The sequence below is a fragment of the Podarcis cretensis genome (genome assembly GCF_951804945.1).
Source record: "Podarcis cretensis genome assembly, chromosome: Z".
Classification (NCBI taxonomy): domain Eukaryota; kingdom Metazoa; phylum Chordata; class Lepidosauria; order Squamata; family Lacertidae; genus Podarcis; species Podarcis cretensis.
Window position 1 is genome coordinate 25,665,780 of NC_137184.1, and position 23,240 is coordinate 25,689,019.

Consider the following 23,240-nt stretch of genomic DNA (forward strand, 5'->3'; position numbering starts at 1 on the left):
TACAGTGAGCTAAGTTTGGGTGACATCCTATGCCAAACCATGGTTTAGTGTGAACTTAAGTGCACAAAGGTTTGTGGAAAGGTAGGAGATTACAGTTGGTGCACCCCTCCTCTCATCCTTCTGCGGCTGTGCTGCTGAGAGCTATGGTTTGCCTTAGTGTGTCATCCAAATCCAGGTTCATGGTTTGCCTCCTCCAGACAAATAATGAGCTATAAACCCAACAACAAACCTTATTTATGAGTTCATTCTATAAGACAAGCCACGAGTACTGGTTCAGACAACACCCTAAGCCAAATCATGGCTTAGGTCACAGATGTGCAGGAAAAGCAGGACTGCAGGAACAGCAAACTGGCCACACTCTCCTCTCCAGGAGCCTGCATATTTGTAAAGTCATAGTTTGGCTTAGTGTTATGTGCAAACCAGCTCAGTCAAACAGTCCCCTCAAAGCCTCAAACAGCAGCTGAAAATCAACCACATATAGCAATTACAGGAGGAAGTTTCTTGTACTTACAGGGGGGCCTTGTAAACCTGGGAAACCTGGACTGCCAGGGTAGCCACGTTCTCCCTGCAGAGGACAGAACAAAGACTTGAATGCATCACCAAATACAGCAGGAAGCCCAAATGCATGCTGCTATAAAACGAAAGAGCAAAGGAGACAGGTGTGTTGCAGCCCCTGCTATAAGAGGGGTTATAGCAGATCTTTTTAAACATGAGGAAGGACCCCCCCCAATATACTCAATATTCTCTTATTGCATCACTTTTATTTAATATATGTGAAAAAGACTGACACTCCAAGGAAGGAGGAAAATTGCATAAGACCATGATAGACTGATGCACTTTCCATGCAGCTGGGACACCGATACTGATGTGGACACACACACATGTGTGGGCCCTATAACAAAATTTTGCAGTATATTTCCACTGCAATGTTTCTGTTCAGGGCACCTATCCAGCTTGGAAAAGCAGCTTTGCAGTCTTGGAGGGATTTATTTTATGCAAGGGCCCACAAAATTAACAACAACAACAACATTTTATTTATATTCCACCCATATGGCTGGGTTTCCTCAGCCACTGTGGGTTGCTCCCAGCAGAATAGTAAAAACATGATAAAACATCAAACATTAAAAACTTCCCTAAACAGGGCTGCCTTCAGATGTCGTCTAAAAGTCAGATAGTTGTTTATTTCCTTGACATCTGATGGGAGGGCATTCCACAGGGCAGGCGCCACTACCGAAAAGGCCCTCTGCCTGCTTCCTTGTAACCTCATTTCTCATAGTGAGGGAACTAGCAGAAGACCCTTGGAGGAGGACCCCAGTGTCTGCACTGAATGATGGGGGTGGAGACGCTCCTTCAGGTATACTGGGCCAAGGCCGTTTAGAGCTTTAAAGGTCATCACCAGCACTTTGAATTGTGCACTGGGAGCCAATGAACATCCTTTAGGACTATTGTTATATGGTCTCGGTAGCCACTCCCAGTCACCAGTCTAGCTGCCGCATTCTGGATTAGTTGTAGTTTCCTAGTCACCTTCAAAGGTAGCCCCATGTAGAGCAAACTGCAGTAATTCAAGGAGGAGATAACAGAGCATGTACCACTCTGGCAAGACAGTGCGTAAGTAGGTCTCAGCCTGCGTACCAGATGGAGCTGGTAGACAGCTGCCCTGGATGCAGAATTGACCTGCGCCTCCAAGGACAGCTTTGAGTCCAAAATGACTCCCAGGTTGCGCAGCTGGTCCTTCAGGGGCACAGTTACCCCATTCTAGACCAGGGAGTCCCCCAAACCCACCCACCCAAAACCAGTACTTCTGTCTTGTCAGGATTCAACCTCAATCTGTTGGCTGCCATCCATCCTCCAAACACCTCTGGACACTCACACAGGACCTTCACAGGTTCTGATTTGAAGGAGGGGTAGAGGTGGGTGTCATCCACATACAGTACTGGTGAACACCCAGCCCCAAATATCCTCTGTCTCACAAACACACACAAATTATTTTAATTTTGCAGTTATATCTGCAATGCTGACAAAGGCACAGAAAATGAGTGTGCTCTCCTAATGCCTACTGCTCAGTATTGTAGCCTTCAATCTTCACAGGAAAGCCCAGTTCCTTCAGGCACCTACTAGCCCTAGACAGTACCACCCGGTCATTATAAGAACTTTTTAAGAACTGGTGCCAGTGTCTGATTTTTACCTCTTCCCTCCCTGACCCTTTTTCCTTGTGTGTCATGTTTTTGTTTTAGAATGTAAGCCTGTGGGCAGAGACTGCCTTGTTTGAACTGACTGCTTGTAAGCCATTCAAGGAACCTATTTGGCTGGAAAGCAGGAGACACAAATGCTATAAATAAATAAAAATAAGATATCTGAATGGAAAACATATAGCTCAGGGGTAGCCAACATAATGTTCTCCATATGTTATTAGACTCCAACTCCCATCAGCCCCAGCCAGCATGGCCAATGTTCAGGGATGATGAGAGTGCAGCAGAGCTATACATTTCCATCAGAACCAGTCCCACCTTTGTTCCATTGCATCCTGGGATACCTGGAGGTCCTGGAGCCCCATCCTGACCTGGTAGCCCCTGCAAAGTGGAAAGAAAAGAAGCATAATCACATTCAAGCAACACAGTGTGTACGCTCCAGAACAAAACAGCGAATTCTGCCATTGTTATTTCAGTATTGCTGTAAGCAAAGCTTACTTACAGGAAGTCCTGGTGTTCCCGGAAAGCCTGGTAGACCTGGAGGACCCTGAAGATGAGAAACAACCACACTCATGTTTAGATAAAAGGGATGAAGGAACTGTTAGTTTCAAAAAGAGTTATCAGCCACAACTGGAAGTGTGCAAGGCACAAGCATTGCTAGTTTGGTGTGTTGAGGTGGGGAGCCACTCCCAACAGTCTGAGCCAGCATGGCCCATGGTGTGTGATGATGGGAATTGTAGTCCGGCAACATCCAGAGAGCACCAGGTCCCCCACCTCTAGAGCCTCTTCAACAGGGAACAAGGAGCACCCTCTACTTACCTGGTGCTCTGGGTAGCTTCATGGGCTGGGGAAGGGCTGCAGCAGAGTGGCAGAGCATCTACTTTGCATACAAAAGGTCCACAGTTATCCCTGGCATCTCCAGGTAGGGCTGGGGAAGACTCTCTGCCTGAAACCCTGGAGAGCCACCGCCAATCAGTGTAGACCAGGGTTTCTCAAACTTGGGTCTCCAGCTGCTTTCGGACTACAGTTTCCATCATCCCTGACCACTGGTTCTGCTAGCTAGGGAGGATGGGAGTTGTGATCAACAGCTGAGGACCCAAGTGTAGGAACCCTGGAGTAGACAATACTGCCTTCGTGTGAGAAGAAGAATAAAGAAAGGTCCAAACACTGTGCTTCTATCTAACAGTGTTTATTTACAAGAAAATATAGCAATAATTCCATCAGAGCTGGAACACATCCTTGCTCTTTCTCTCGCTCTCGGAGCAAAAGTGAAACTAACTTCACAGACAAAGGAATTACGTAACTTCCCATAGATGCCCCTCCCAGGTACAGGACACTCGGAAGGTTAACCCATTAACCACCATACTCCACAATACAGTGGTACCTCAGGTTAAGAACTTAATTCGTTCCGGAGGGCCGTTCTTAACCTGATACCGTTCTTAACCTGAGGTACCACTTTAGCTAATGGGGCCTCCCGCTGCTGCTGCACGATTTCTGTTCTCATCCTGAAGCAAAGTTCTTAACCTGAAGCACTGTTTCTGGGTTAGCGGAGTCTGTAACCTGAAGCGTCTGTAACCCAAGGTACCACTGTACTGAGTTAACTGAACGCAATGGTCTGACCTTTTACAAGGCAGCATTCTATGTTCCAAAGGGATGAATTGCATTGACAACATGTAGGCCCATTCATGGAGTGGCTCCACTAAATGAATTGTACCCAAGGCCCTATGTGGAGCTAGCAATGGTGTAGAAGAGAATTCTTGCTGCCTGGTGCATGTACCCATAAGAAACATGCCAGGGGCACACATGTGTATTATGGAAATGCAGGGTGGGGTAGGGAAATGTACCTGTAATATAAAAAGTTTGCAAAGAACCCCCAAGGCACTGGTGAGCCTCTGCCAGTCACCTGCTCTTAGCAAAATTCAGAGACACACATTACAACAGGTGTGGGGAAGCTTTTACCCTCCAGATGTTGCTGGACTCCAAGTCCCATCAGCCCCAGTCAGCACAGCCAATGAACAGGGATTGGGGGGGGGGGACAGACATCTAGAGTGCTAAAGGTTCCTCATCTCTACAGTATTGCTTTGGCTGTTGTGTTTTGCTTAAAGCGTGGCACATATTGCCTCAAAAATACACCACTTACTTTCAGTGGTGTTTGGTACCCACTGGGGTTGGTGGGGCAGAAGGCAGAGAGACCAACGGTGGGTGGAGCCCAAGCCAATGACTTGCAAAGCAGCCAATGACAGACTAATTTCTGTTTTGTTCCCATCCTTCTCCCATCCTGCTGAGTTCTTAAAGGATCAACACTTAGGAGGAGGAAGCTGACAGCCACTTACACTGGCATGCAGTAAGATGGTTCTTAGGTGGGGGTGGACTGTGGTCAGTGGGGCAGCACCCCATTTGCCTCCACTGCTTATTTTGCTCTCGTCCTGTTGCCGCTCTCCACCCCCCCAGTAACTGCATTTCAGAAAATTAAAACATCACTTACTCTAATTCCTTTGGGTCCAGGTGGCCCTGGGAATCCATCATCCCCCTGGAAAAAGAAAAACATGGGGCAGGGAAAAGAAGAGGAGGAGAAAAGTGAGCAATGAGTTAACATGAATTCAAAGACAGACATTGAAATCCACTTTTTCATTTAGCCTTAATTACAAAGACAACGCTCATGCTTTTTGCATTATTTCAGACAGCTTGGCTGCATAACAGGAAATTTCAATTCCATGCCCCACCCCCAAATCACACAGAAGTTTTTCTAGGTTCATTATGAAAATCCTAGATCAGGCATGGGGAACCTTTGGCCCTCCAGATGTTGCTGAACAACAGCCCCCCTCATTCCTGGCCATTGGCCATGCTTGCTTGTACTTCAGCAACATGTGGAGAGCCAAAAGTTCCTCACCCCATTCCAGAGAAACGAAGGTGCTCTTAAGTCTCAGGTCAGCATACTTACTTGCAAGAAAATCCTACTGAAGCCAAAGGATCTTACTCCCATGTAAATGGTCAGAATCAACTTCCAATACAATAAAAGCATGTAAACACAGAAATCCAGAAAGTTCCCAAGCAAATGGATTTATGCTTAATTAATTCCTGAATTGCCTTTTACATACAAGGTTCAACCAAGGCAATTTGCAGACATATCATAAAAACAGTTTCTTCTTTTTTAAGGGAGGATAAAAAGTCAGGTTTACAAAATAAGAGATCTTTTCACCCAGCTGGAAAACCTTCTCAAAACAAAAATGCCTTCAATTCTCCACAAAAAGTGCAGATAGTAGGGGCCTATAGTATCTCAGGTAGAAGCTGTTCCACAGAACAGGAGCAACAAAACAGAAAGCTCTGCTCCGAGTTACTACAGCACAAGTGTCTGACATTTTTGGGATGTGGAAGAAAAGCTGTCCTGCAGAAACCAATGATCTACTGGGTATATGAGGGATAAGGTGGCCCCTAAAGTAAATTTAGGATGAGGCTTCTTAGGCACCAGTGATGTGATGTGGACATTTTTATTTTATGTGATCAAATCAGACTAGTCATGGCCCTGGAATCCTGGGATACAGTGTCCTCATGCACCAGTATCCCCCAAGAAGGAGATAGCTCCATGCCCCAGTGCTTTCTATGTGGAGCTCTTGACACTGGAGCCTGCATCTCATCCACTGAACCCCAAGGAGACACTTCCACCACTAGACTCTCACAACTGAGTGAACAGCTCTTCAGATAATTCAAGAAACATATTTGCGTTTTCCCCAACTAAATGACCACTGCTTGAAACCCTAGAAGAAAGTCCTTGCAGCTTTAGATGATGCACTTGGGCGTGGGATGGGGGCTTTAATCATGACTGCCTGTCCCAGATCATTGAGCTGCTGCAGTTGTTCCAGGCCAGTGATGAGACAGCTTGCAGAATGCTCCTGAGTTTATTGAAGGCAGGGGGCAGGTAGAGAGCTTTCTCCCACTATCATGTCCCTTATTAATTCAACCTTCCTTGAATTAGGATAGGTGACTTTAAATAAATATATAAACCCATATATATATGCCACATGTTGACATCTAAATAGATCCTCTGTGAGACGATTAATTTCAGAGTCTAAAACTAGACCAGCTGGCTGGTCCAATAACTCAACTTCTTCTTACCTTACCTTTGTGTTTCTTGGCCAACACAGAAACAGTTCCACGTGTACGAGAGATGTTAAAAGGAGCACCTGCTCTGATGCAGTGAACACTATCTAAATGTCTGGACTACTGAAGCCATATTAGATATTTTATAGATCATGGCAACATGAGGCATTCATCATCATTCTGTTCAGCTACTCACTTTTTCTTTTTCTTTTTCTTTTTAAAGAATATTTATTAAAGTTTTACAAAATCATAAATACAAAAATACATAAAAAACAAAAAAAGGAAAAAACTCTCAAACAAAAATACAGAATCCAAAAAACAAGAAAAATAAAAAATAAAAAATAGAAAAAAGTAAGTTAAGACAAATCCGGTTTTTATAACTTTAAACTCATTAGCTTGTTTCTTTGACTTCCTCACACCTTCCCTTTTTGTATTCCCATTAATATAATCAAATCAGCAAATCCTTGCCCTCTTTCATTTATCTTAACTCTGTAACTTAACATATTATAACTCTATATTTTCACCCATTATCAATTCATTTTTACATACTCTTTTTAACTTTGTTGCTAATGCCACTTATTTTCAATCCAACATCATTTTAACATTCATTAATTTTACAGTGTTTCTGCAGGTAGTCTTTAAATTTCTTCCAATCTTCTTCCACCAACTCTTCTCCCAGGTCTCGGATTCTGCCAGTCATTTCCGCTAATTCCATATAGTCCATCACCTTCATCTGCCACTCTTCCAGAGTGGGTAGATCTTGTGTCTTCCAATACTTCGCAATAAGTATTCTTGCTGCCGTTGTTGCATACATAAAAAAGGTCCTATCCTTTTTTGGCACCAATTGGCCGACCATGCCCAGGAGAAAGGCCTCTGGTTTCTTCAAGAAGGTATACTTAAATACCTTTTTCATTTCATTATAAATCATCTCCCAGAAAGCCTTAATCTCTGGGCACGTCCACCAAAGGTGAAAGAATGTACCTTCATTCTCTTTACATTTCCAACACTTGTTCTCGGGCGAATGATATATTTTTGCAAGCTTGACTGGTGTCATGTACCACCTGTAAATCATTTTCATAATATTCTCTCTTAAGGCATTACATGCCGTGAATTTCATACCGGTGGTCCACAACTGTTCCCAGTCAGCAAACATAATATTATGACCAATGTCTTGTGCCCATTTAATCATAGCTGATTTAACCGTTTCATCCTGAGTATTCCATTTTAACAGCAAGTTATACATTCTTGAAAGTATCTTAGTTTTGGGATCTAACAGTTCTGTTTCCAATTTTGATTTTTCCACCTGGAAGCCAATTTTTTTTATCCAAATTATTGGCCTCTCTTATTTGAAAATAATGAAGCCAGTCTCGCACTTTGTCTTTTAATTTCTCAAAACTCTGCAATTTCAGTTTGTCTCCTTCTTGTTCCAGTATTTCCCAATATTTCGGCCATTTGGCCTCCATATTGAGTCTTTTCAAAGCCTTTGCTTCCATTGGTGACAACCACCTTGGGGTTTTATTTTCCAGTAAGTCTTTATATCTTATCCAGACATTAAACAATGCTTTCCTGACAATATGGTTTTTCAATGCTTTATGCACTTTAACCTTGTCGTACCACAAATATGCATGCCACCCAAAAGCATTATTAAAACCTTCTAAGTCCAAAATGTCTGTGTTCTCAAGAAGCAGCCAGTCTTTCAACCAGCAGAATGCTGCTGATTCATAATAAAGTTTAAGGTCTGGCAGGGCAAATCCACCTCTATCCTTTGCATCAGTAAGTATTTTAAATTTTATTCTGGGCTTCTTGCCCTGCCAGACAAATCTAGAAATATCTCTCTGCCACTTCTTGAAACAGTCCATCTTGTCCAAAATTTGCAATGATTGAAACAGAAATAACATTTTTGGCAATACATTCATCTTTATGGCTGCAATTCGACCCAACAAGGAAAGCTTCAAATTTGACCATATTTCTAAATCTTTCTTCACTTCTGCCAAACATTTCTCATAATTATCTTTAAATAGGTTTAAGTTCTTAGCAGTCATATTAACCCCTAGATATTTTACTTTCTTCGCTAATGTTAAACCTGTCTCCTTCTGAAACCTCTCTTTCTCAATCGGTGTAAATTTTTTCTCAAGCACTTTAGTTTTTGACTTGTTCAACTTAAATCCTGCCACCTGACCAAATTCTTGAATCAGTTCTAATACTCTTTTCGTACTAGATTCTGGCTCCTGTAACGTCAAAACTAAGTAATCTGCGAAAGGTTTCAATTTGTATTGTTTGGCTCCGACCTGAATACCTTTAATCAAACAGTCCCTCCTAATCATGTTCAGCAAAACCTCCAGGACCGAAATAAAAAGCAATGGGGAAATTGGGCAGCCTTGTCGTGTCCCTTTCTCTATCTTAAATTCCTCTGTCATCACATTATTGACTATTAACTTAGCCTTTTGTTCTGAGTAAATTGCACTTATACCGTTTTCAAACCCTCGACCCACCCCCATTCCCTGAAGATTTTTCTTCATAAAACTCCAAGAAATATTGTCAAAGGCTTTTTCCGCATCTATAAAAATTAGAGCTGCTTTGGTATTAATATTCACTTGCAACATCTCCAAAATGTTAATTATATTCCTCGTATTATCAGACAAGTGTCTACCGGGGAGAAAGCCAGCTTGGTCCTTATGTATCTCTTCAACTAATACCTTTTTTAATCTATTAGCCAGAATATCAGCAAAAATTTTATAATCCACATTGAGCAGGGATATGGGGCAGTAATTCTTAAGTTGTGTCTTTTCAGACTCAGTTTTCGGTATAAGTGTAATATAAGCTTCCTTCCTCGACTCTGGCACCTTTCCCCCCTCCAAAATCTCATTACAAACCTCCTTTAGTGGCTGAATTAACCAATCTTTCAAGACCCTATAGTATTTGGAGGTTAGTCCATCCGGCCCTGCAGATTTACCCAACTGCATATTCTGAATGGCACCTTCTACCTCCTGTTCTGTAATTTTGTGGTTCAGCATTATCTTATTTTCTTGAGAGATTTTTTGTAATCCATTTGTTCTTAGAAATTGGTCTATATCAGTCTCTTTCTGTGGCTCTTGTGTATATAGTTGTTTAAAGTATCTCTGGAAGCACCTTCTAATCTCCACTGGGTTCTGTATGTTCTTTCCTTCCACATCTAGATTTGTAATAGTATTTAATTTCTGTCTTTTTTTCATCTGCATTTGTTAGCCAATTCAAATGTCTTTTGTCTCATCTGTTTAATTTTCCATTCTACTTCCTGAATTATCATTTTCATATATTGTACTTGATATAACTTTATTTCTCTCAGAATCTCTTACGACTTTGGTTTCGCTCTTAATTTCTTCTCTCCTTTTATTTTTTCCAAGATTTTGTCTTTTTTCTCATTTTGAATTCTCTTTTTTATTGCATTCTGTTGAATCAGAAACCCTCTCATGACCGCTTTGCTTGCATCCCAGATTACTCTTTTTTCCACCGTAGTATTCAAATTAACCTCAAAATAGTCTCTCAAGGTTTTTTGGGCCTTCTTAATAACCTCTATATCTCTAAATAAGGCGTCAATCATCCTCCATCTGAAGGAACCGATTGGTGTTAGTTTCATCTCCATCTTCACCACATTATGGTCGGAGCAGGTTTTTGGGCAAATTTCCACTTTTCGTATCTTAGGTGCCAGTCCTCTAGTTATCCACATTTGGTCAATTCTTGTCCATGTCATTTTGGCTTCAGAGAAGAATGTACCCTCTCTTCCAAGGGGGTTCTTAGTTCTCCAAATATCAATTAGGTCCATATTGTCAGTCAATTCAAAAAAGGGTTTTGGCAGTCTGCCATCTTTAGTTACAAACTGTCTCTGCGACTTATCCATATTTATAGATACCACTCCGTTCATATCTCCCATCATAATGATGTTGTAATCCATATAGTCCAACAATGTCTCGTGCAGTTTCTTAAAAAAATCAGATTTCCCCTCATTTGGTGCATAAACTCCTACAATCAAAAATTTTTCTCCTTGTGATGGAATTTCGATTGCCACAATTCTTCCTTGTTCATCTTTAAAAACAAATTTTGGTGATAGGCTCTCTTTAGCATAAATAACAACTCCTCTCTTTTTAACCTTGTCCGATGAAATAAACTCTCGGCCCAATCTTTTATTGATCAGTACTTTCCTATGTAGCCTAATCACGTGCGTTTCCTGTAAGCAAATTAAGTCCAATTGTTCCTTTTTCAATAAATGAAAGACTTTCCTCCTCTTCTCCGGGGAATTAAATCCGTGAATGTTCCAACTTAATAATTGCAGAGACATGATGTAGTTATTCTATTTCCCTCCGACTGCTCCCAAAAGTTCTTCTTTTTCTGACGGTGGTATCACTTTTTGTAGGTTATCCAGTCCCAAAGGTGTTGGTACTGTGTCAAGTACTCCTGGTTTTAAGGCTTTTAGCTCTCCTGGAGCTTCTTTTTGCAGGTCTTCTTCGTGGTCTCTCAAAAAATTTTCCTTGTCTTCCACTGATCTTATTTTAAACTTTTTCCCTTTAAAGGTAAAAGATAGCCCCTGGGGGAATTCCCATTTAAAAACAATTCTGTTTCTTCTCAGTAGGGCCACCAGATCTCCGTAGTTAGTTCTAAGATCCAATAAATATTTCGGAATGTCCTTAAAAAAATCTCCACTCTTGAATCGTTAATTTCCAAAGTCTTCTGGAAGTGCGCACTCAGTATTTTATCTCTCTCTTCTTTCGATCGGAGGGTGACCAAACAGTCTCTCACCCTGATTTTTCTCCCTCTTCCAAGTCTGAACGCACTTACTATCTTAAAGTCTTGCTCCACCTCCAAATTCCAAAATTTTCCAAATTCCTGTGTGAGGTAATCACTTAAGTTATCTTTTTCAAGTTCCGGTACTGCCCTAATCCTCAGATTGGCCTGTTTCTCCCTCAGTTCAATCATGGACAAAAGTGACTGATGGTCCCCAATCTGCTTGCGCATCGGTTTTATTTCTTCCCGTACAGCTTTTGCTTCTTCTTTAGCTTCCTCAGCTATTTTTCGGTTAGACACAGATTCTTCCAGCAATTTTTCAATAGATTGTGTGTTAGAGTTCACCTTCTGTCCCAAATTGTTAATGCTGGCAGTATTTCGGTCTATTTTAATTGATTGTTCAGTAACTTGTTTGCTTAGGCCATCCAATTTTTCATAAATTTTATTTAACACTGAGGTAAAGTCTCCTTCTGAAGCCATTCCCTTTGAACCAACTTGTAAAAGATCTTCCCCCTGTGTCACAGGAGGGCCGGGAACAGATGATCTGCGTTGCTGGGAAGCTGCGCTGGGCTGCTGGACTTTAGCCTTGCATCTTGTTGCCCTATCCATTATCACACTTTTGTCTGTGAATCAAGGTCAATCCCACGGTCAAGTCTTACCGTGGAAAATCCCCAAAGTCAATAATGGAAAAATCCCCCAACTGGGTGCGCAATTTCAATATTCCTCTAGGGGGACACTGTAGCAGTATTTAAAGTTACAATAAAGAGTCTTTTCCAACTTTCCCAAGTCCCCCTCCAAGAAGCAAGCAACAGTTTCAAATCCAGAGACGACCCTCAAAAAGTATCTCCTTTGCAGAGTTAACCATTAAAAAGTTACAATGTCTATAAGTAGTGCGACTCTCAGAACAGCAGTTCTAGTGGACCTGGCAGTCCGTTCCCAGGAGTTAAATTAGTGTCTCTATTTTTGTTCCACAAATAGAAGAAAAAGTCACTTTTCCCTCTTCCCCCCCCCCTCTCCTATAGCCTGGGGGGGGGGGGAATTCTTTATCTTTGATGTTCGGATCTGGAGCTTTTAAAACGCCACTCTCCAGGTCTTAGCTTAAAGAGTCTTTGCTTTGAACTATATACAGAAACGGAAGGCGGACTTCCTGTTTACACCTTCCCGCTTCAGTGCCAAATTAATCCTTTTTCTCCTCCTTTGAGTCCAGATTCTTAAGCTTCACCTACTCACGGGTTGTTGTTTAGCAGCCGAATTGTCACAGGAAAAAGGTCAGCGCTCTCCGGCAACAGCTTTTGCGGCTTCACTCCACGCAAAGAGCGATCAACTCTCAGCACCGCAGCAAACTCCCGTTGCGCTCCGGAGCCCCTTACGGGGTCCCTTTGCTAGTCCGGGGGGCGCTACCAGTGCCTGCCGAGTCCCCACGGTCACAGGCTTCTCCTGCCTGTGATTTTTGCAAGGGTCTCCGCTTCGCTGTAGCGGACGACCCGATTTCCGCGGAGCTTCTCCCTCCGAGCTAGAAGGAGACCGCCATTGCCATTGGCGTCGCCTCCGGAAGTCCCAGCTACTCACTTTTTCGCCTCGTGACCCAGCTGGCCCTTCTGGTCCAGGAAATCCAGGTAAGCCTTGTTGTCCTTCTAAACCTGGGAAGCCTCTCTCACCCTGCAAAATAATAATAATAAAATGAATGGAATTAAGAATTCTCACTATATAGTATGTAGAATCATTGTTTTCTCTTGGTATTTTCTGTCAAAAAACTCTTCCCATTTGCTATAAGAAATGCCATTTGTTTAACCATGCCGAATTCCTGTGTGCTGAATCTGCATCAGGAATTCCAGCAAACATCAAAATGGGATCCATTTGGTTCATTTGGCTCAGTTTTAGTTGCCTCACCTCCCCCCGCCTCCCAAAAAAGTATTATAGGACAAGGCTCAGAAAAAGGAAATCAAGATGATAGAGCAACTGCCCAATCAGCAAAGGTTACAGTATTTGTGGCTTTTCAGTTTACAAAAAAAAAAAAAAGGTGACTAATGGGGGCCAGGATTAATGTATACAAAATTAAACACAGTGTGGAGAAAGCTAAGAGAGAAAAGTTTTTCTCCTTTTCTCATAACACTAGAATTCATGGGCATCCAATGATGCTGAATATTGGAAGATAGCGTGGACATGCTGCCCCACCAGCAGCTCTCTTCTCTGCCAGTGGAACGGTCCTTCTGCCCCATCCCAGTCTCCTCAGACAGCTGGTTGTGTCAACCAGCATGTGTCAACCAGAAGATGATGGGAAGCCCTCAGGCAAGCCTGCTGGAAGCTCCCTGCAAATGTAAGTCTTTTAGAGCAGTGTTTCCCAACCTTGGGCCTCCAGCTGTTTTTGGACTACAACTCCCATCATCCCTAGCTAGCAAGACCAGTGGTCAGGGATGATGGGAATTGTAGTTCAAAAACAGCTGGAGGCCCAAGGTTGGGAAACACTGTTTTAGAGGACAGACTGCCAACATGACACCCTCCAGAGATCAGGGACTTTAACTCTCATCAGACCCAGCGAGGAAGGTCAATGGTCATGGGGTATGGGAGCTGTTGTCCACAACACTGGGAGGGCACTATATTAACATAGCCTCCAACATTTCTCCAATGAAAATAGGGATGTCCTATTTAATACTAATATCCTTACTACTTATGCCCCAGCCACTCTAGGCAGCTTCCAAAATATTAAAAACATAATAAACATTAAAAAACCTTCCTTATAGTGAGCTGCCTTCAGATGGCTCAGGGGTTGGATAACTCCACACCCTCCAATATTTCTCTAATGAAAATTGGGGTGTCCTAAGGGAAAGCGGGACATTCCAGGATCAAATCAGAAACCAGGATGGCTTCTGTAAATCTGGGACTGTCCCTGGAAAATACTAACTATCTGCAGTAACTATCCCTGCTTTAGTGCGCCTGATGAAGACACAAGGGGAATGTGCTCCAAGATCTTCTATGTTTTTTGTTCTTAGTGATCCACTTCTGAAAGCTGGGTCAGCCTTGGCACATTGAACTAATTCTTTACATCATGGCCAAAAGGTCAACCAAATCTTGCATCCAATATATGAATTTCCCCTATAGTGAGCTGCTAATTAGTACAGGAAATAGGTGATACCTGGAAGGGATTATCTTGCACAGCTCCGTGAGCCTGCTATTTCTACTTTAATCCATTGCCAGGTTTGATCTTAACATGGCCCAAATACCTTGAATCCAGGAACTCACTTTTGTATGGATTGTTTGTTTGTCCTAAGCACTAAATATGTAGCTTTGGCATGCATTCTACTATCACACCCTGTACCTAGCACGCAGTGAGGTGATGGCAAGGTGAACAGGGGGTAAAAGGCAAAGACAGGCCCAGCCACTAGGAAACAGTTTGCAGAATCCTAAGTGCCCAGGAGAGTAAGCCAGCCTGACTTGGGAGCTTTTCTAAGCCTCAGGAAATAGCATGCAGCCTGTTTGAAATAATCACCACTAAGATGATTCCTAATTGGTTGCACTATAGTTCTCTTCTTTTCCTTGAACATACAGTACAATCACATCTTACTCAGTTCCAGAGGCAGTACATCTCTAAATAGCACTTGCTCAGGGGCAAACACTGCTAAGGCCCTGCAGTATTAAGAGACAGAACTAGTTACATAATTCCTTTCAGTTGTTAATTGCAGTGGTTGTACTGTGGTTTGCTTGTTTTTTAACTAAGGCTGGTTATAGGATGGAGATGAGGAAGCAGTGACCCTTCAGATGTTTTTGGATGACAACTCCCATCATCCCTGACTATTGGCTATTCTGGCTGGGGCTGATATGAAATGGTTCCCTAACACTGCTACGGGAAAATAAATATTTTGTGGAAGCACTTTTTAAACTTCCTGATGGGAGGAAAGAATTTTGAAATGTGAGATTGCTATCTCTGAATTCCACCTATTTCACGCTCTTAAAATGCCCGTTTCCCTTTGGTGGACGCAGCAAGGGGATACAGTGTAATTTTTCCTCGTAGAAGGCAAGTGCAGATCAGCCCTGATATGCATGGAATCTGCCTTGAGAAATGTGTATGTTGGGAAACAGTGGAAAGGGTTGAATCATGGCAAAGACCTTTAATGTTCACATAGCGCAGGTGGGGCTGTGCAGCAGCACACGGAACTGCAGCCTCTTGTCAAGCAGATGTTTTCCAGCATCGGAGCCCATGCAATTTGCGCAGGGATTAGGGAAGCAAAAGGTGTACATGTGGTGTTATTTGTTTTAGATACTCAGCAAAGAGTGTGTGCTTCTGAATTGTTCTCATGGATTAGCTATGTTAAGCATCTGGAACAAGAGAGATGGATGACAGTTCATGCCCCGAAGAAGAACCCGCCAAGAACTTGTCCTACAGGAGGAAACTGATTAGCACAAATGGAAGCCATCAGAGTGAGATACCTTGTCCTGCATCACTGTCGTAGTCACCCATTGATATAGGCCACAATCACACCATACATCTAAAGCATTGTTATACCACTTTGACAGTCACAATTCCCCCTAAAGAATTCTGGGAGCTGCAGTTTGTGAAGAGTGCTAAGGGTTCTTAGGAGACCCTCTATTTCCCTCACAGAGCTACAGTTCTCAGAATGGTATAACCATCAATCTCTCTTCCCAGGGAACTCTTGCCCCCCCCCACCCTGTTGAATAGCTGGCCTGATGTTTCTTATGCTGCAGCTAGCATGGCTGCAGCTATCATGGCCATGAGAACTGCAGAGCTTGACTACATTTTCATTTTTATCTATACAGAAGGATATGTTGATTTTGGCTGGATGGAAGGAAGGTTGGTTTTAAAAAACGAAATCCAAGACAGCATGGCATAGCAACATCTGATGGGCCAAAGCTTCCCCATAACTACTTCATAAACAGTTCTATCAATTTTCATCAAACCATGTCAATGTGGAATCCTGATGAAAACCCAACTTGGATGGTCTTAAGAAAGGGAGGTGAAAGACTAGACCTATTCATGTATGATAAGGCTATCTGTTCCTACTAGCTGTGTTGGGAATGCTAGAGGCATGGAGCCCCCTGAAGTGGTGGGACTCCCAAATGTGGTGGTCTGCTATTGCACTCAGGTCCTGCTTGCAGGCTCCCCATTAGGACATCTGGCTGGACGCTGTGAGAACAGGATGATGGACAAGATGGCCTGATTCAGCCACTGGCCTGATCCAGCTACAGTACTCCTCTCTGAAGTTGCAGTTGGGTGCATCTGCTACCAGCATCCATGCCTAGCTTGACCCTTTGCCTCCTGCAAAAAGCCCTCCTTGTTTGTTCAAACCACACAGCATTTATCTTTCTTTCTTTTTTCTTTCTTTTATAAAAAAGGCCCTCTATCATTATGACAGAAGTTCATAATGGTACTTTTTAAGTATGTGTGTGTGCACGCGCACACGCACACAAACAAAAACAAATTGAAGTTTTAGCAGCACAACCTCATTTAACCTTGTATTATTGCCAAGAAGACTAAGCCTTAGGCTTAGCACACACATATGCTATGAACCCTTGGCAGGCACATTTGCCAAAATATGATCTCATTCAATTGAGCCACCTGGATAGATAGGCGTGGCCCCTGGGGTAGCTTCTGTGAGGCACCCCGAACAACTCACTGGGGGAAATGTTTACTGCACCAACGCAGCTTGGCATTGAAAGCGTAACTCAGTGGCAAGTTTGAGAACCAAAAGAAACTGAATTGTGCTTTTCAAGTCCATTGGAAATTTACATTCACAAGCACAACCACTTATTTTATCCAGGGCGGATTACAACAATTAAAACACAATATTGAAAAACAGTTTAAAGAAAGTTAAAATTATAGAAATAGGGTGCCTTGGAGGGTGTTAAAGTGATGTTTAAGTGAAGCAGAAACCAAAACCAGCTTAAATCATATTCAGGAGAGCAGTGGAGAACTGTGGCTCTCCATATGCTAACAGACATCAATGCACGCTCTGCTAGCCACATCTGGAAAGCTACAGGTTCCCCCATCCCTCAAACAGAAGAATCAATCCAACAGAGGACTGCCCTCTGCAGAGTGTAACACATGGCCACCCTAGTGACAACACAGGACAGGGCTTTATTTATGGTGGCACCAAAACAGTAAAGGTAAAGGTAAAGGGACCCCTGACCATTAGGTCCAGTCGTGATCGACTCTGGGGTTGCGGTGCTCATCTCGCTTTATTGGCCAAGGGAGCCGGTGTACATCTTCCAGGTCATGTGGCCAGCATGACTAAGCCGCTTCTGGAGAACCAGAGCAGTGCACAGAAACGCCGTTTACCTTCCCACTGTAGCGGTACCTATTTATCTACTTGCACTTTGAGGTGCTTTCAAACTGCTAGGTTGGCAGGAGCAGGGACTGAGCAACGGGAGCTCGCCCCGTCACGGGGATTCGAACTGCCAATCTTCTGATCAGCAAGTCCTAGGCTCTATGGTTTAACCCACAGCACCACCCACATCCCTTACCAAAACAGTAGAACTCCAAATGTATAGAAGTCCCTCCATAGAGACGTTCGCCTCACTCCTTCCATATTGACTCAAGGCATCAGGCCAAGGAGGAAGGACCAGAGCTCTGTAGTAGAGCATCTGTTTTTGCATGCAGAACGTCTCAGGTTCAATCCCTGGTATCTCCAGGGAATAACTCCTGCCTGAAATCCTGGACAACAGCTGCCAGTCCGTGTAGACAATACTGAGCTAGATGGACCTATGTCCTTAATCAGTCAGCTTCCTATGTTCCTAAAGGTGATCTGGAAAGTTTTGGGGTTTCCCCAATTAGCTCCTTTCTTGTTTCTACTCCTCTTATTGGTGTTGCTACTATTTAGTATTTAAGAGAGTTTAAAAAATAGCTTGGAATCTAATGGGAGCAGGAGAAGAGTTTGTTAATACCAGTTGTAAAATGCCAAGTTGTTTTCTTACAGTTCTTCCTCAGGGGACTAGTCCAGCATCCTGTTCTCGCAGCAGCCAACTAGGTGCAGGACCTGCGCACAAGAACACTCTTCTGCCCTCCTGCAGCTTCCAGCTCCTGCTATTCAGAAGCACTGCTGATCCAGCCATGGAGGCAGAACAGAGCCATCATGGCTAGGAGCCACCTGTAGCGCTCTCCTCCGTGAGCAGTTTCCTAAAAATGCTTAGGGACTGATATATAATTGGCATTAATAAATATGTTTCCTGAAGTAGTTGGACTTCATGGTCCTTTGGGCATGCTCAGATTTTAAAAGTGTACCCTGTTAGAATTGGGGGAGAGTCTGTTCTGTTGTGTTCTCTGTGAAACATTCTCCTCTCCGAACTGAAGCAGGCACCAAACCAGCTGTCAATTAGGGTCCTTTTGAACAATTGAATAAAAACAACTCATTTTTTTTATTCCCAGGCCTTATCTGACTTTTAGCACCAGTTGGTTTAAATTTGCCTTAGGTTGGATATTTTCCTGTTTTGTACATAATGTTTTGTTTCTGCATTTAATCATTTAGTGTGGCAGCACCCAAACTTTGGAACTCCCTGCTTGTTGAGATCAAGCAGGAGCCTTCACTGTACTATTTTTGGCACCTGCCCCAAACATTCCTGTTTAGACAAGCCTATGCAGATGTATAGAAAGTTGAGGTGATTTAATCTGTTTTATTATTTGAACTTTGGTATGTTTTCAAGTAGGGTTGTCCATTTTTTCTCAGTTTTACTATTTTTTCCCCTTTTGTAAAGTGCTTTGAGGTTGTTGGGCTTTTTTTTTTTTACAATCAAGTGGTGTAATTCTTTTTCATGATAATAAATAAATGGGTTTATTCCTGCATTTTTATTAACTCTGCATACAACCTTGAGATTTTATAAACTTTTTTTTTTTTTGGAAAAAAGGAATAGCCTCCCATCTAGACTACTGCAACACACTTTATGTAGTGCTGCCCTTGAATACGGCCCAGAAACTGCATCTAGTGAAAAATGCCACAACCAGGTTCTTGGCTTGAGCAGTAAGAAGAGCCAGTTACGGTGATCTTGAAATTTATGTACTCAGTTCAAGGTATCAGTACCAGTACACAAGCCTCCATTCATAGTAGGACCAAGTACTGAAAGGAATGCTTTCTCTGATCTCCCTCTTTTGTAAGGTATGCAATAATTAATGGATTATATGTATTATAAAGTATCCTATAAATATATTCCATGTGCTTTCAGGTATAATTCATAGAATGTTTAACAATCTGGCTTTGAGACTTAGCCAACTGGCAGGTTACAAATATTTAAATTCTTACAACGATCTTAATTACTAACATTGAAATCTGAACACATTTATTAGAAACTCTCTATAAACAAATGGTTATATTTTTTAGTTAGAGAAAACAGAGCAGAATATAAATTGTTTTCATTGCTGTGCGGCTTGTCAAATTCTTTTAGTCCAGTGGAGCAAAAACTCTTCAGGATCCAGATATGTTTCCTCCTACACACACACACACACACACACACCTGCTCACCTTTCCCCCTTTTGTTCCGCTACAGTCGCATTTGGATCCTGACGAACATCCATGGCATGCCTAGAAAAGAGAAATAAAAAGAGAACATTAAAAGTTTGCAAAGAACTTTCCCACCCCACCAAATATGTGCTAATGAGGAGGAATTTCAATCGCTTGTTTTATGAACACAGTTTAAGGTTAGCACACTTCATCAATCGGGGGGGGGGGGGATTGGGAGTGCAACATGTGAATTTTAATCAGTTAAATGGACTGACCTCACATATTCTTTTAAGATTAATCTCAACCCTGAAAGGGGGAGAAATGCAGATCACCTTGCTTCTCCCTTTAAAAGGTAAAGGTAAAGGTACTCCTGCCCGTACGGGCCAGTCTTGACAGACTCTGGGGTTGTGCGCCCATCTCACTTAAGAGGCCAGGGGCCAGCGCTGTCCGGAGACACTTCCGGGTCACGTGGCCAGCGTGACATCGCTGCTCTGGCCAGAGCCAGAGCCGCACACGGAAACGCCGTTTACCTTCCCGCTGGTAAGCGGTCCCTATTTATCTACTTGCACCCGGAGGTGCTTTCGAACTGCTAGGTTGGCAGGCGCTGGGACCGAGCAGCGGGAGCGCACCCCGCCGCAGGGATTCGAACCGCCGACCTTTTGATCGGCAAGTCCTAGGCGCTGAGGCTTTAACCCACAGCGCCACCTGCGTCCCCCGCTTCTCCCTTTACAACCTCTCAAAAAAAAAGAAAGAAAAAACCAAGAAGAAGCAACAACAGCCAAGCCTAGTTTTTCCCTCAAGACAACATTGGATATATTAATTGGATGTTTTTTATTGGAAAATTAATAAAAATGATTAAAAAAAAGAAAAGAACACACTCTGATTCATGCCCAGGCCATCCCACTACCTAAGGGTGCTTCTAAATGACCCATTTATTGAGCTTTCACTCTGTTTGCAGGGAGGCAAGAAGTCTTTAGTGTTAAGTTGTGGGTGAACATATCAGACGACACAGCGATTCTTCAAACAGCTCTTGTTTATTCACAGGCCAGAACAGAACTGAACTGAACTGAAGGGTTCAGCCAGCCTGCTTATATAGAGCTCCACTAGAATGCAACAGTAACCGTTTTCTGTAACTATCCAATCACTGAATGTCACTTTCGATCCCTTATTTGCATATGTGGACCTGAACCATCTACAGTATCCCCCTGCTGGCCCAGGGTGAGAACTTCAGTACATAACGTTTAGCAAGTGCTTTTCCAGACTCCTCACTGCATTTTACCAGTCACTTTCCTTATCTCAAGAAGTCGGATCTCCTGGGGGAAGCAGGTTTGTTGCACAAGAACTCCAAATCAGCTTTCATTGTGCAACCCGGATGTGCTGGGATGTGACTGAACCACACCTTAAAACAGCAACAGCACCCCCCTGCCTCCCTGATCTTCCCCTGCCTCAACCGGGGTCCCCTCGTATCTGCACAGAAATCTATTTCCCAAATAATTCTCCTCCCTTCATAAAAATCACCCCTCCTTAAATAGACACTGGCTTCCTGTCTATTCCCAAATCTAGTACATGTTCCTTGACCATGCCTTCAGAGCCCTCCATCGCCTTGCCCCCCCCAACTCTTCTCCCCGCAGCCCTGCCGTTCATCTTCACTCTTCTACCCTCCCCTTTCCAAAGCTCTACCTGATACTTCAAGCATCTATAGAAGGGGTCAGCAAACTTTTTCAGCAGGGGGGCAGTCCACTGTCCCTCAGACCTTGTGGGGGGCCAGACTATATTGGGGGGGGGATGAACAAATTCCTGTGCCCCACAAATAACCCAGAGATGCATTTTAAATAAAAGGACAAATTCCACTCATGTAAAAACACGCTGACTCCTGGTCCGTCTGCGGGCCGGATTGAGAAAGTGATTAGGTCATATCCGGCCCACGGTCCTTAGTTTGCATACCCATGAGCTACAGCAAGTCTCCCTTGCTCCCCATACAACGTATTTTCCGTTCTATAAGATGCACCTGACCATAAGACGCACCTAGTTTTTAGAGGAGGAAAACAAGAAAAAAAATATTCCTAATCAAATGTTGTACTAAACTATTTAATAAACAACCAAAGGGTTTCATCAGGATACCCTGAACCTTGAAGATACTTATATCACCCCCCACCACACACATCCAAGGAAGCTACTAGGTAGGAGATCAGGACAGCCAAAAGGAAGAACTTTGCACAATTCATGGTTAAAAGACAGAACTTGCTACAAGACTGAGCGACAACTACTAGCTTGGGTGACTTCAAAAGGGGATTACTCAAGGGGCGCTGTGCAGCAATCCCTCTCTGCACAGCGCCTCTCCAGCAAAGCAGGAGAAATGGATGGGGCTCCATTTCTCCTCCCGCTTTGCTGAAGGGGTGCTGCGCAGCTTTCCCTCTCTGCGCAGTGCCACTCCAGAGAAGCGAAGTCAGAACAGCAAGAGGGATTGCTGCGCAGCGATCCCTCTTGCTGTTCTGGTTTCTGGGATAGCCACACATTCCTCCTGCTGCCTTGAAGAGGCTTAACACAGCTATCCCACTGCTTTCACTGCACAGCAATCCCTCTTGCTGTTCTGACTTCAGTGATAGCTGCGCAGCCTGCATTCACTCCATAAGACGCACATTTCCCCTTACTTTTTAGGAGGGGAAAAGTGCATCTTATACAGCAAAAAATACGGTACTTGGAACTGCCTCCCAGGACACCGGTGTGCTGGCGTTTCTTCACATCCAACCCACCTCAAAGCCCACTTTTCCTTTGAGGCCTTTGGCATAACCCTCTCATTCTCACATCTTGCTGTGAAGCCTAAGCATCTGTAATTGAATCCACTGCGTATTGTTTCCATGCTTACACTTGCCCCCCCTTTCTCCATTTTCTCTGCATCAATCTTTTTTTATTATTATTGTAAGCTGCTCAGGGCAGAGGCCTATCCTTGTGCACTCTGAAAAGCACCATGAGAACTGAAGATGAGACACTGCATGTGTAAACATACATGTTTATATGAACACACACATACACACACTGCTATTACACAGGCTTCTGAAGTCATCATGGCTTGTTCTAATCAGTGATTGTTCCATATATATGAACTGTTATGTGAGGCCCACCTAAAAAGTAGTGTGTAACAACTTCTTTTGTTTCATTTGAGAACATGTCACAGCAGACCTTGTAAGAGGAATTCTTTATTCTCTTTCACACGCACAATGGGAAATGCCTCTTCTAAAACAACACAAGTGTGTGTTGTAAAAAAATCTGTTGCCTGATTAGACAGGCCTTTTAAAACCAACTAAGCCAACCTAACATGTGTCCCCATACATTTCACATTTTCCTGATTACAGGGAAGAAGCAATTTCTTGCAGGTTCTTGCCTTCATTGTTGCACCACTCATGCAGATAGTTCTTTATACTTATTAAACTGGCTGCTTTATTTCTGCACGGACTCAAGAGCCGTATCTTTTTCACGTAGCCAGGAATTGTCGCAATAAGAATGCCAGCCAATAGGTGGCACACCTTGCTCTCAGTCAGAAGATGCAGGTAAGCCAAATCTGTCCAGTTCTGAGGGAAAGAATAACTTCCTTCTCTTCTCTGATGCTTTTGGCACCCAGAGCTAAAAGTACAGTGGTACCTCGGGCTACACACGCTTCAGGTTACATACGCTTCAGGTTACAGACTCTGCTAACCCAGAAATATTACCTTGGTTTAAGAACTTTGCTTCAGGATGAGAACAGAAATCGTGC

General features: G+C 43.2%; 1 protein-coding gene across 2 annotated transcripts in view; it reads right to left on the minus strand.

The window, feature by feature from the left end:
• COL4A5 (collagen type IV alpha 5 chain) overlaps positions 1–23,240 on the minus strand; it is a 143,705-nt gene that overhangs the window by 76,605 nt on the left and 43,860 nt on the right. The window contains exons 2-7 of one of the 2 annotated variants that reach the window (XM_079961595.1): positions 19,511–19,570; positions 12,615–12,704; positions 4,675–4,719; positions 2,692–2,736; positions 2,508–2,570; positions 512–565 (exon numbers count right to left, since the gene is read on the minus strand). In XM_079961595.1, coding sequence (XP_079817721.1) covers positions 512–565; positions 2,508–2,570; positions 2,692–2,736; positions 4,675–4,719; positions 12,615–12,704; positions 19,511–19,570 — 357 coding nt within the window. Of the gene's footprint in view, positions 1–511; positions 566–2,507; positions 2,571–2,691; positions 2,737–3,008; positions 3,028–4,674; positions 4,720–12,614; positions 12,705–19,510; positions 19,571–23,240 lie in introns of those variants that run through there. The other variant, XM_079961596.1, reaches the window with a different exon arrangement.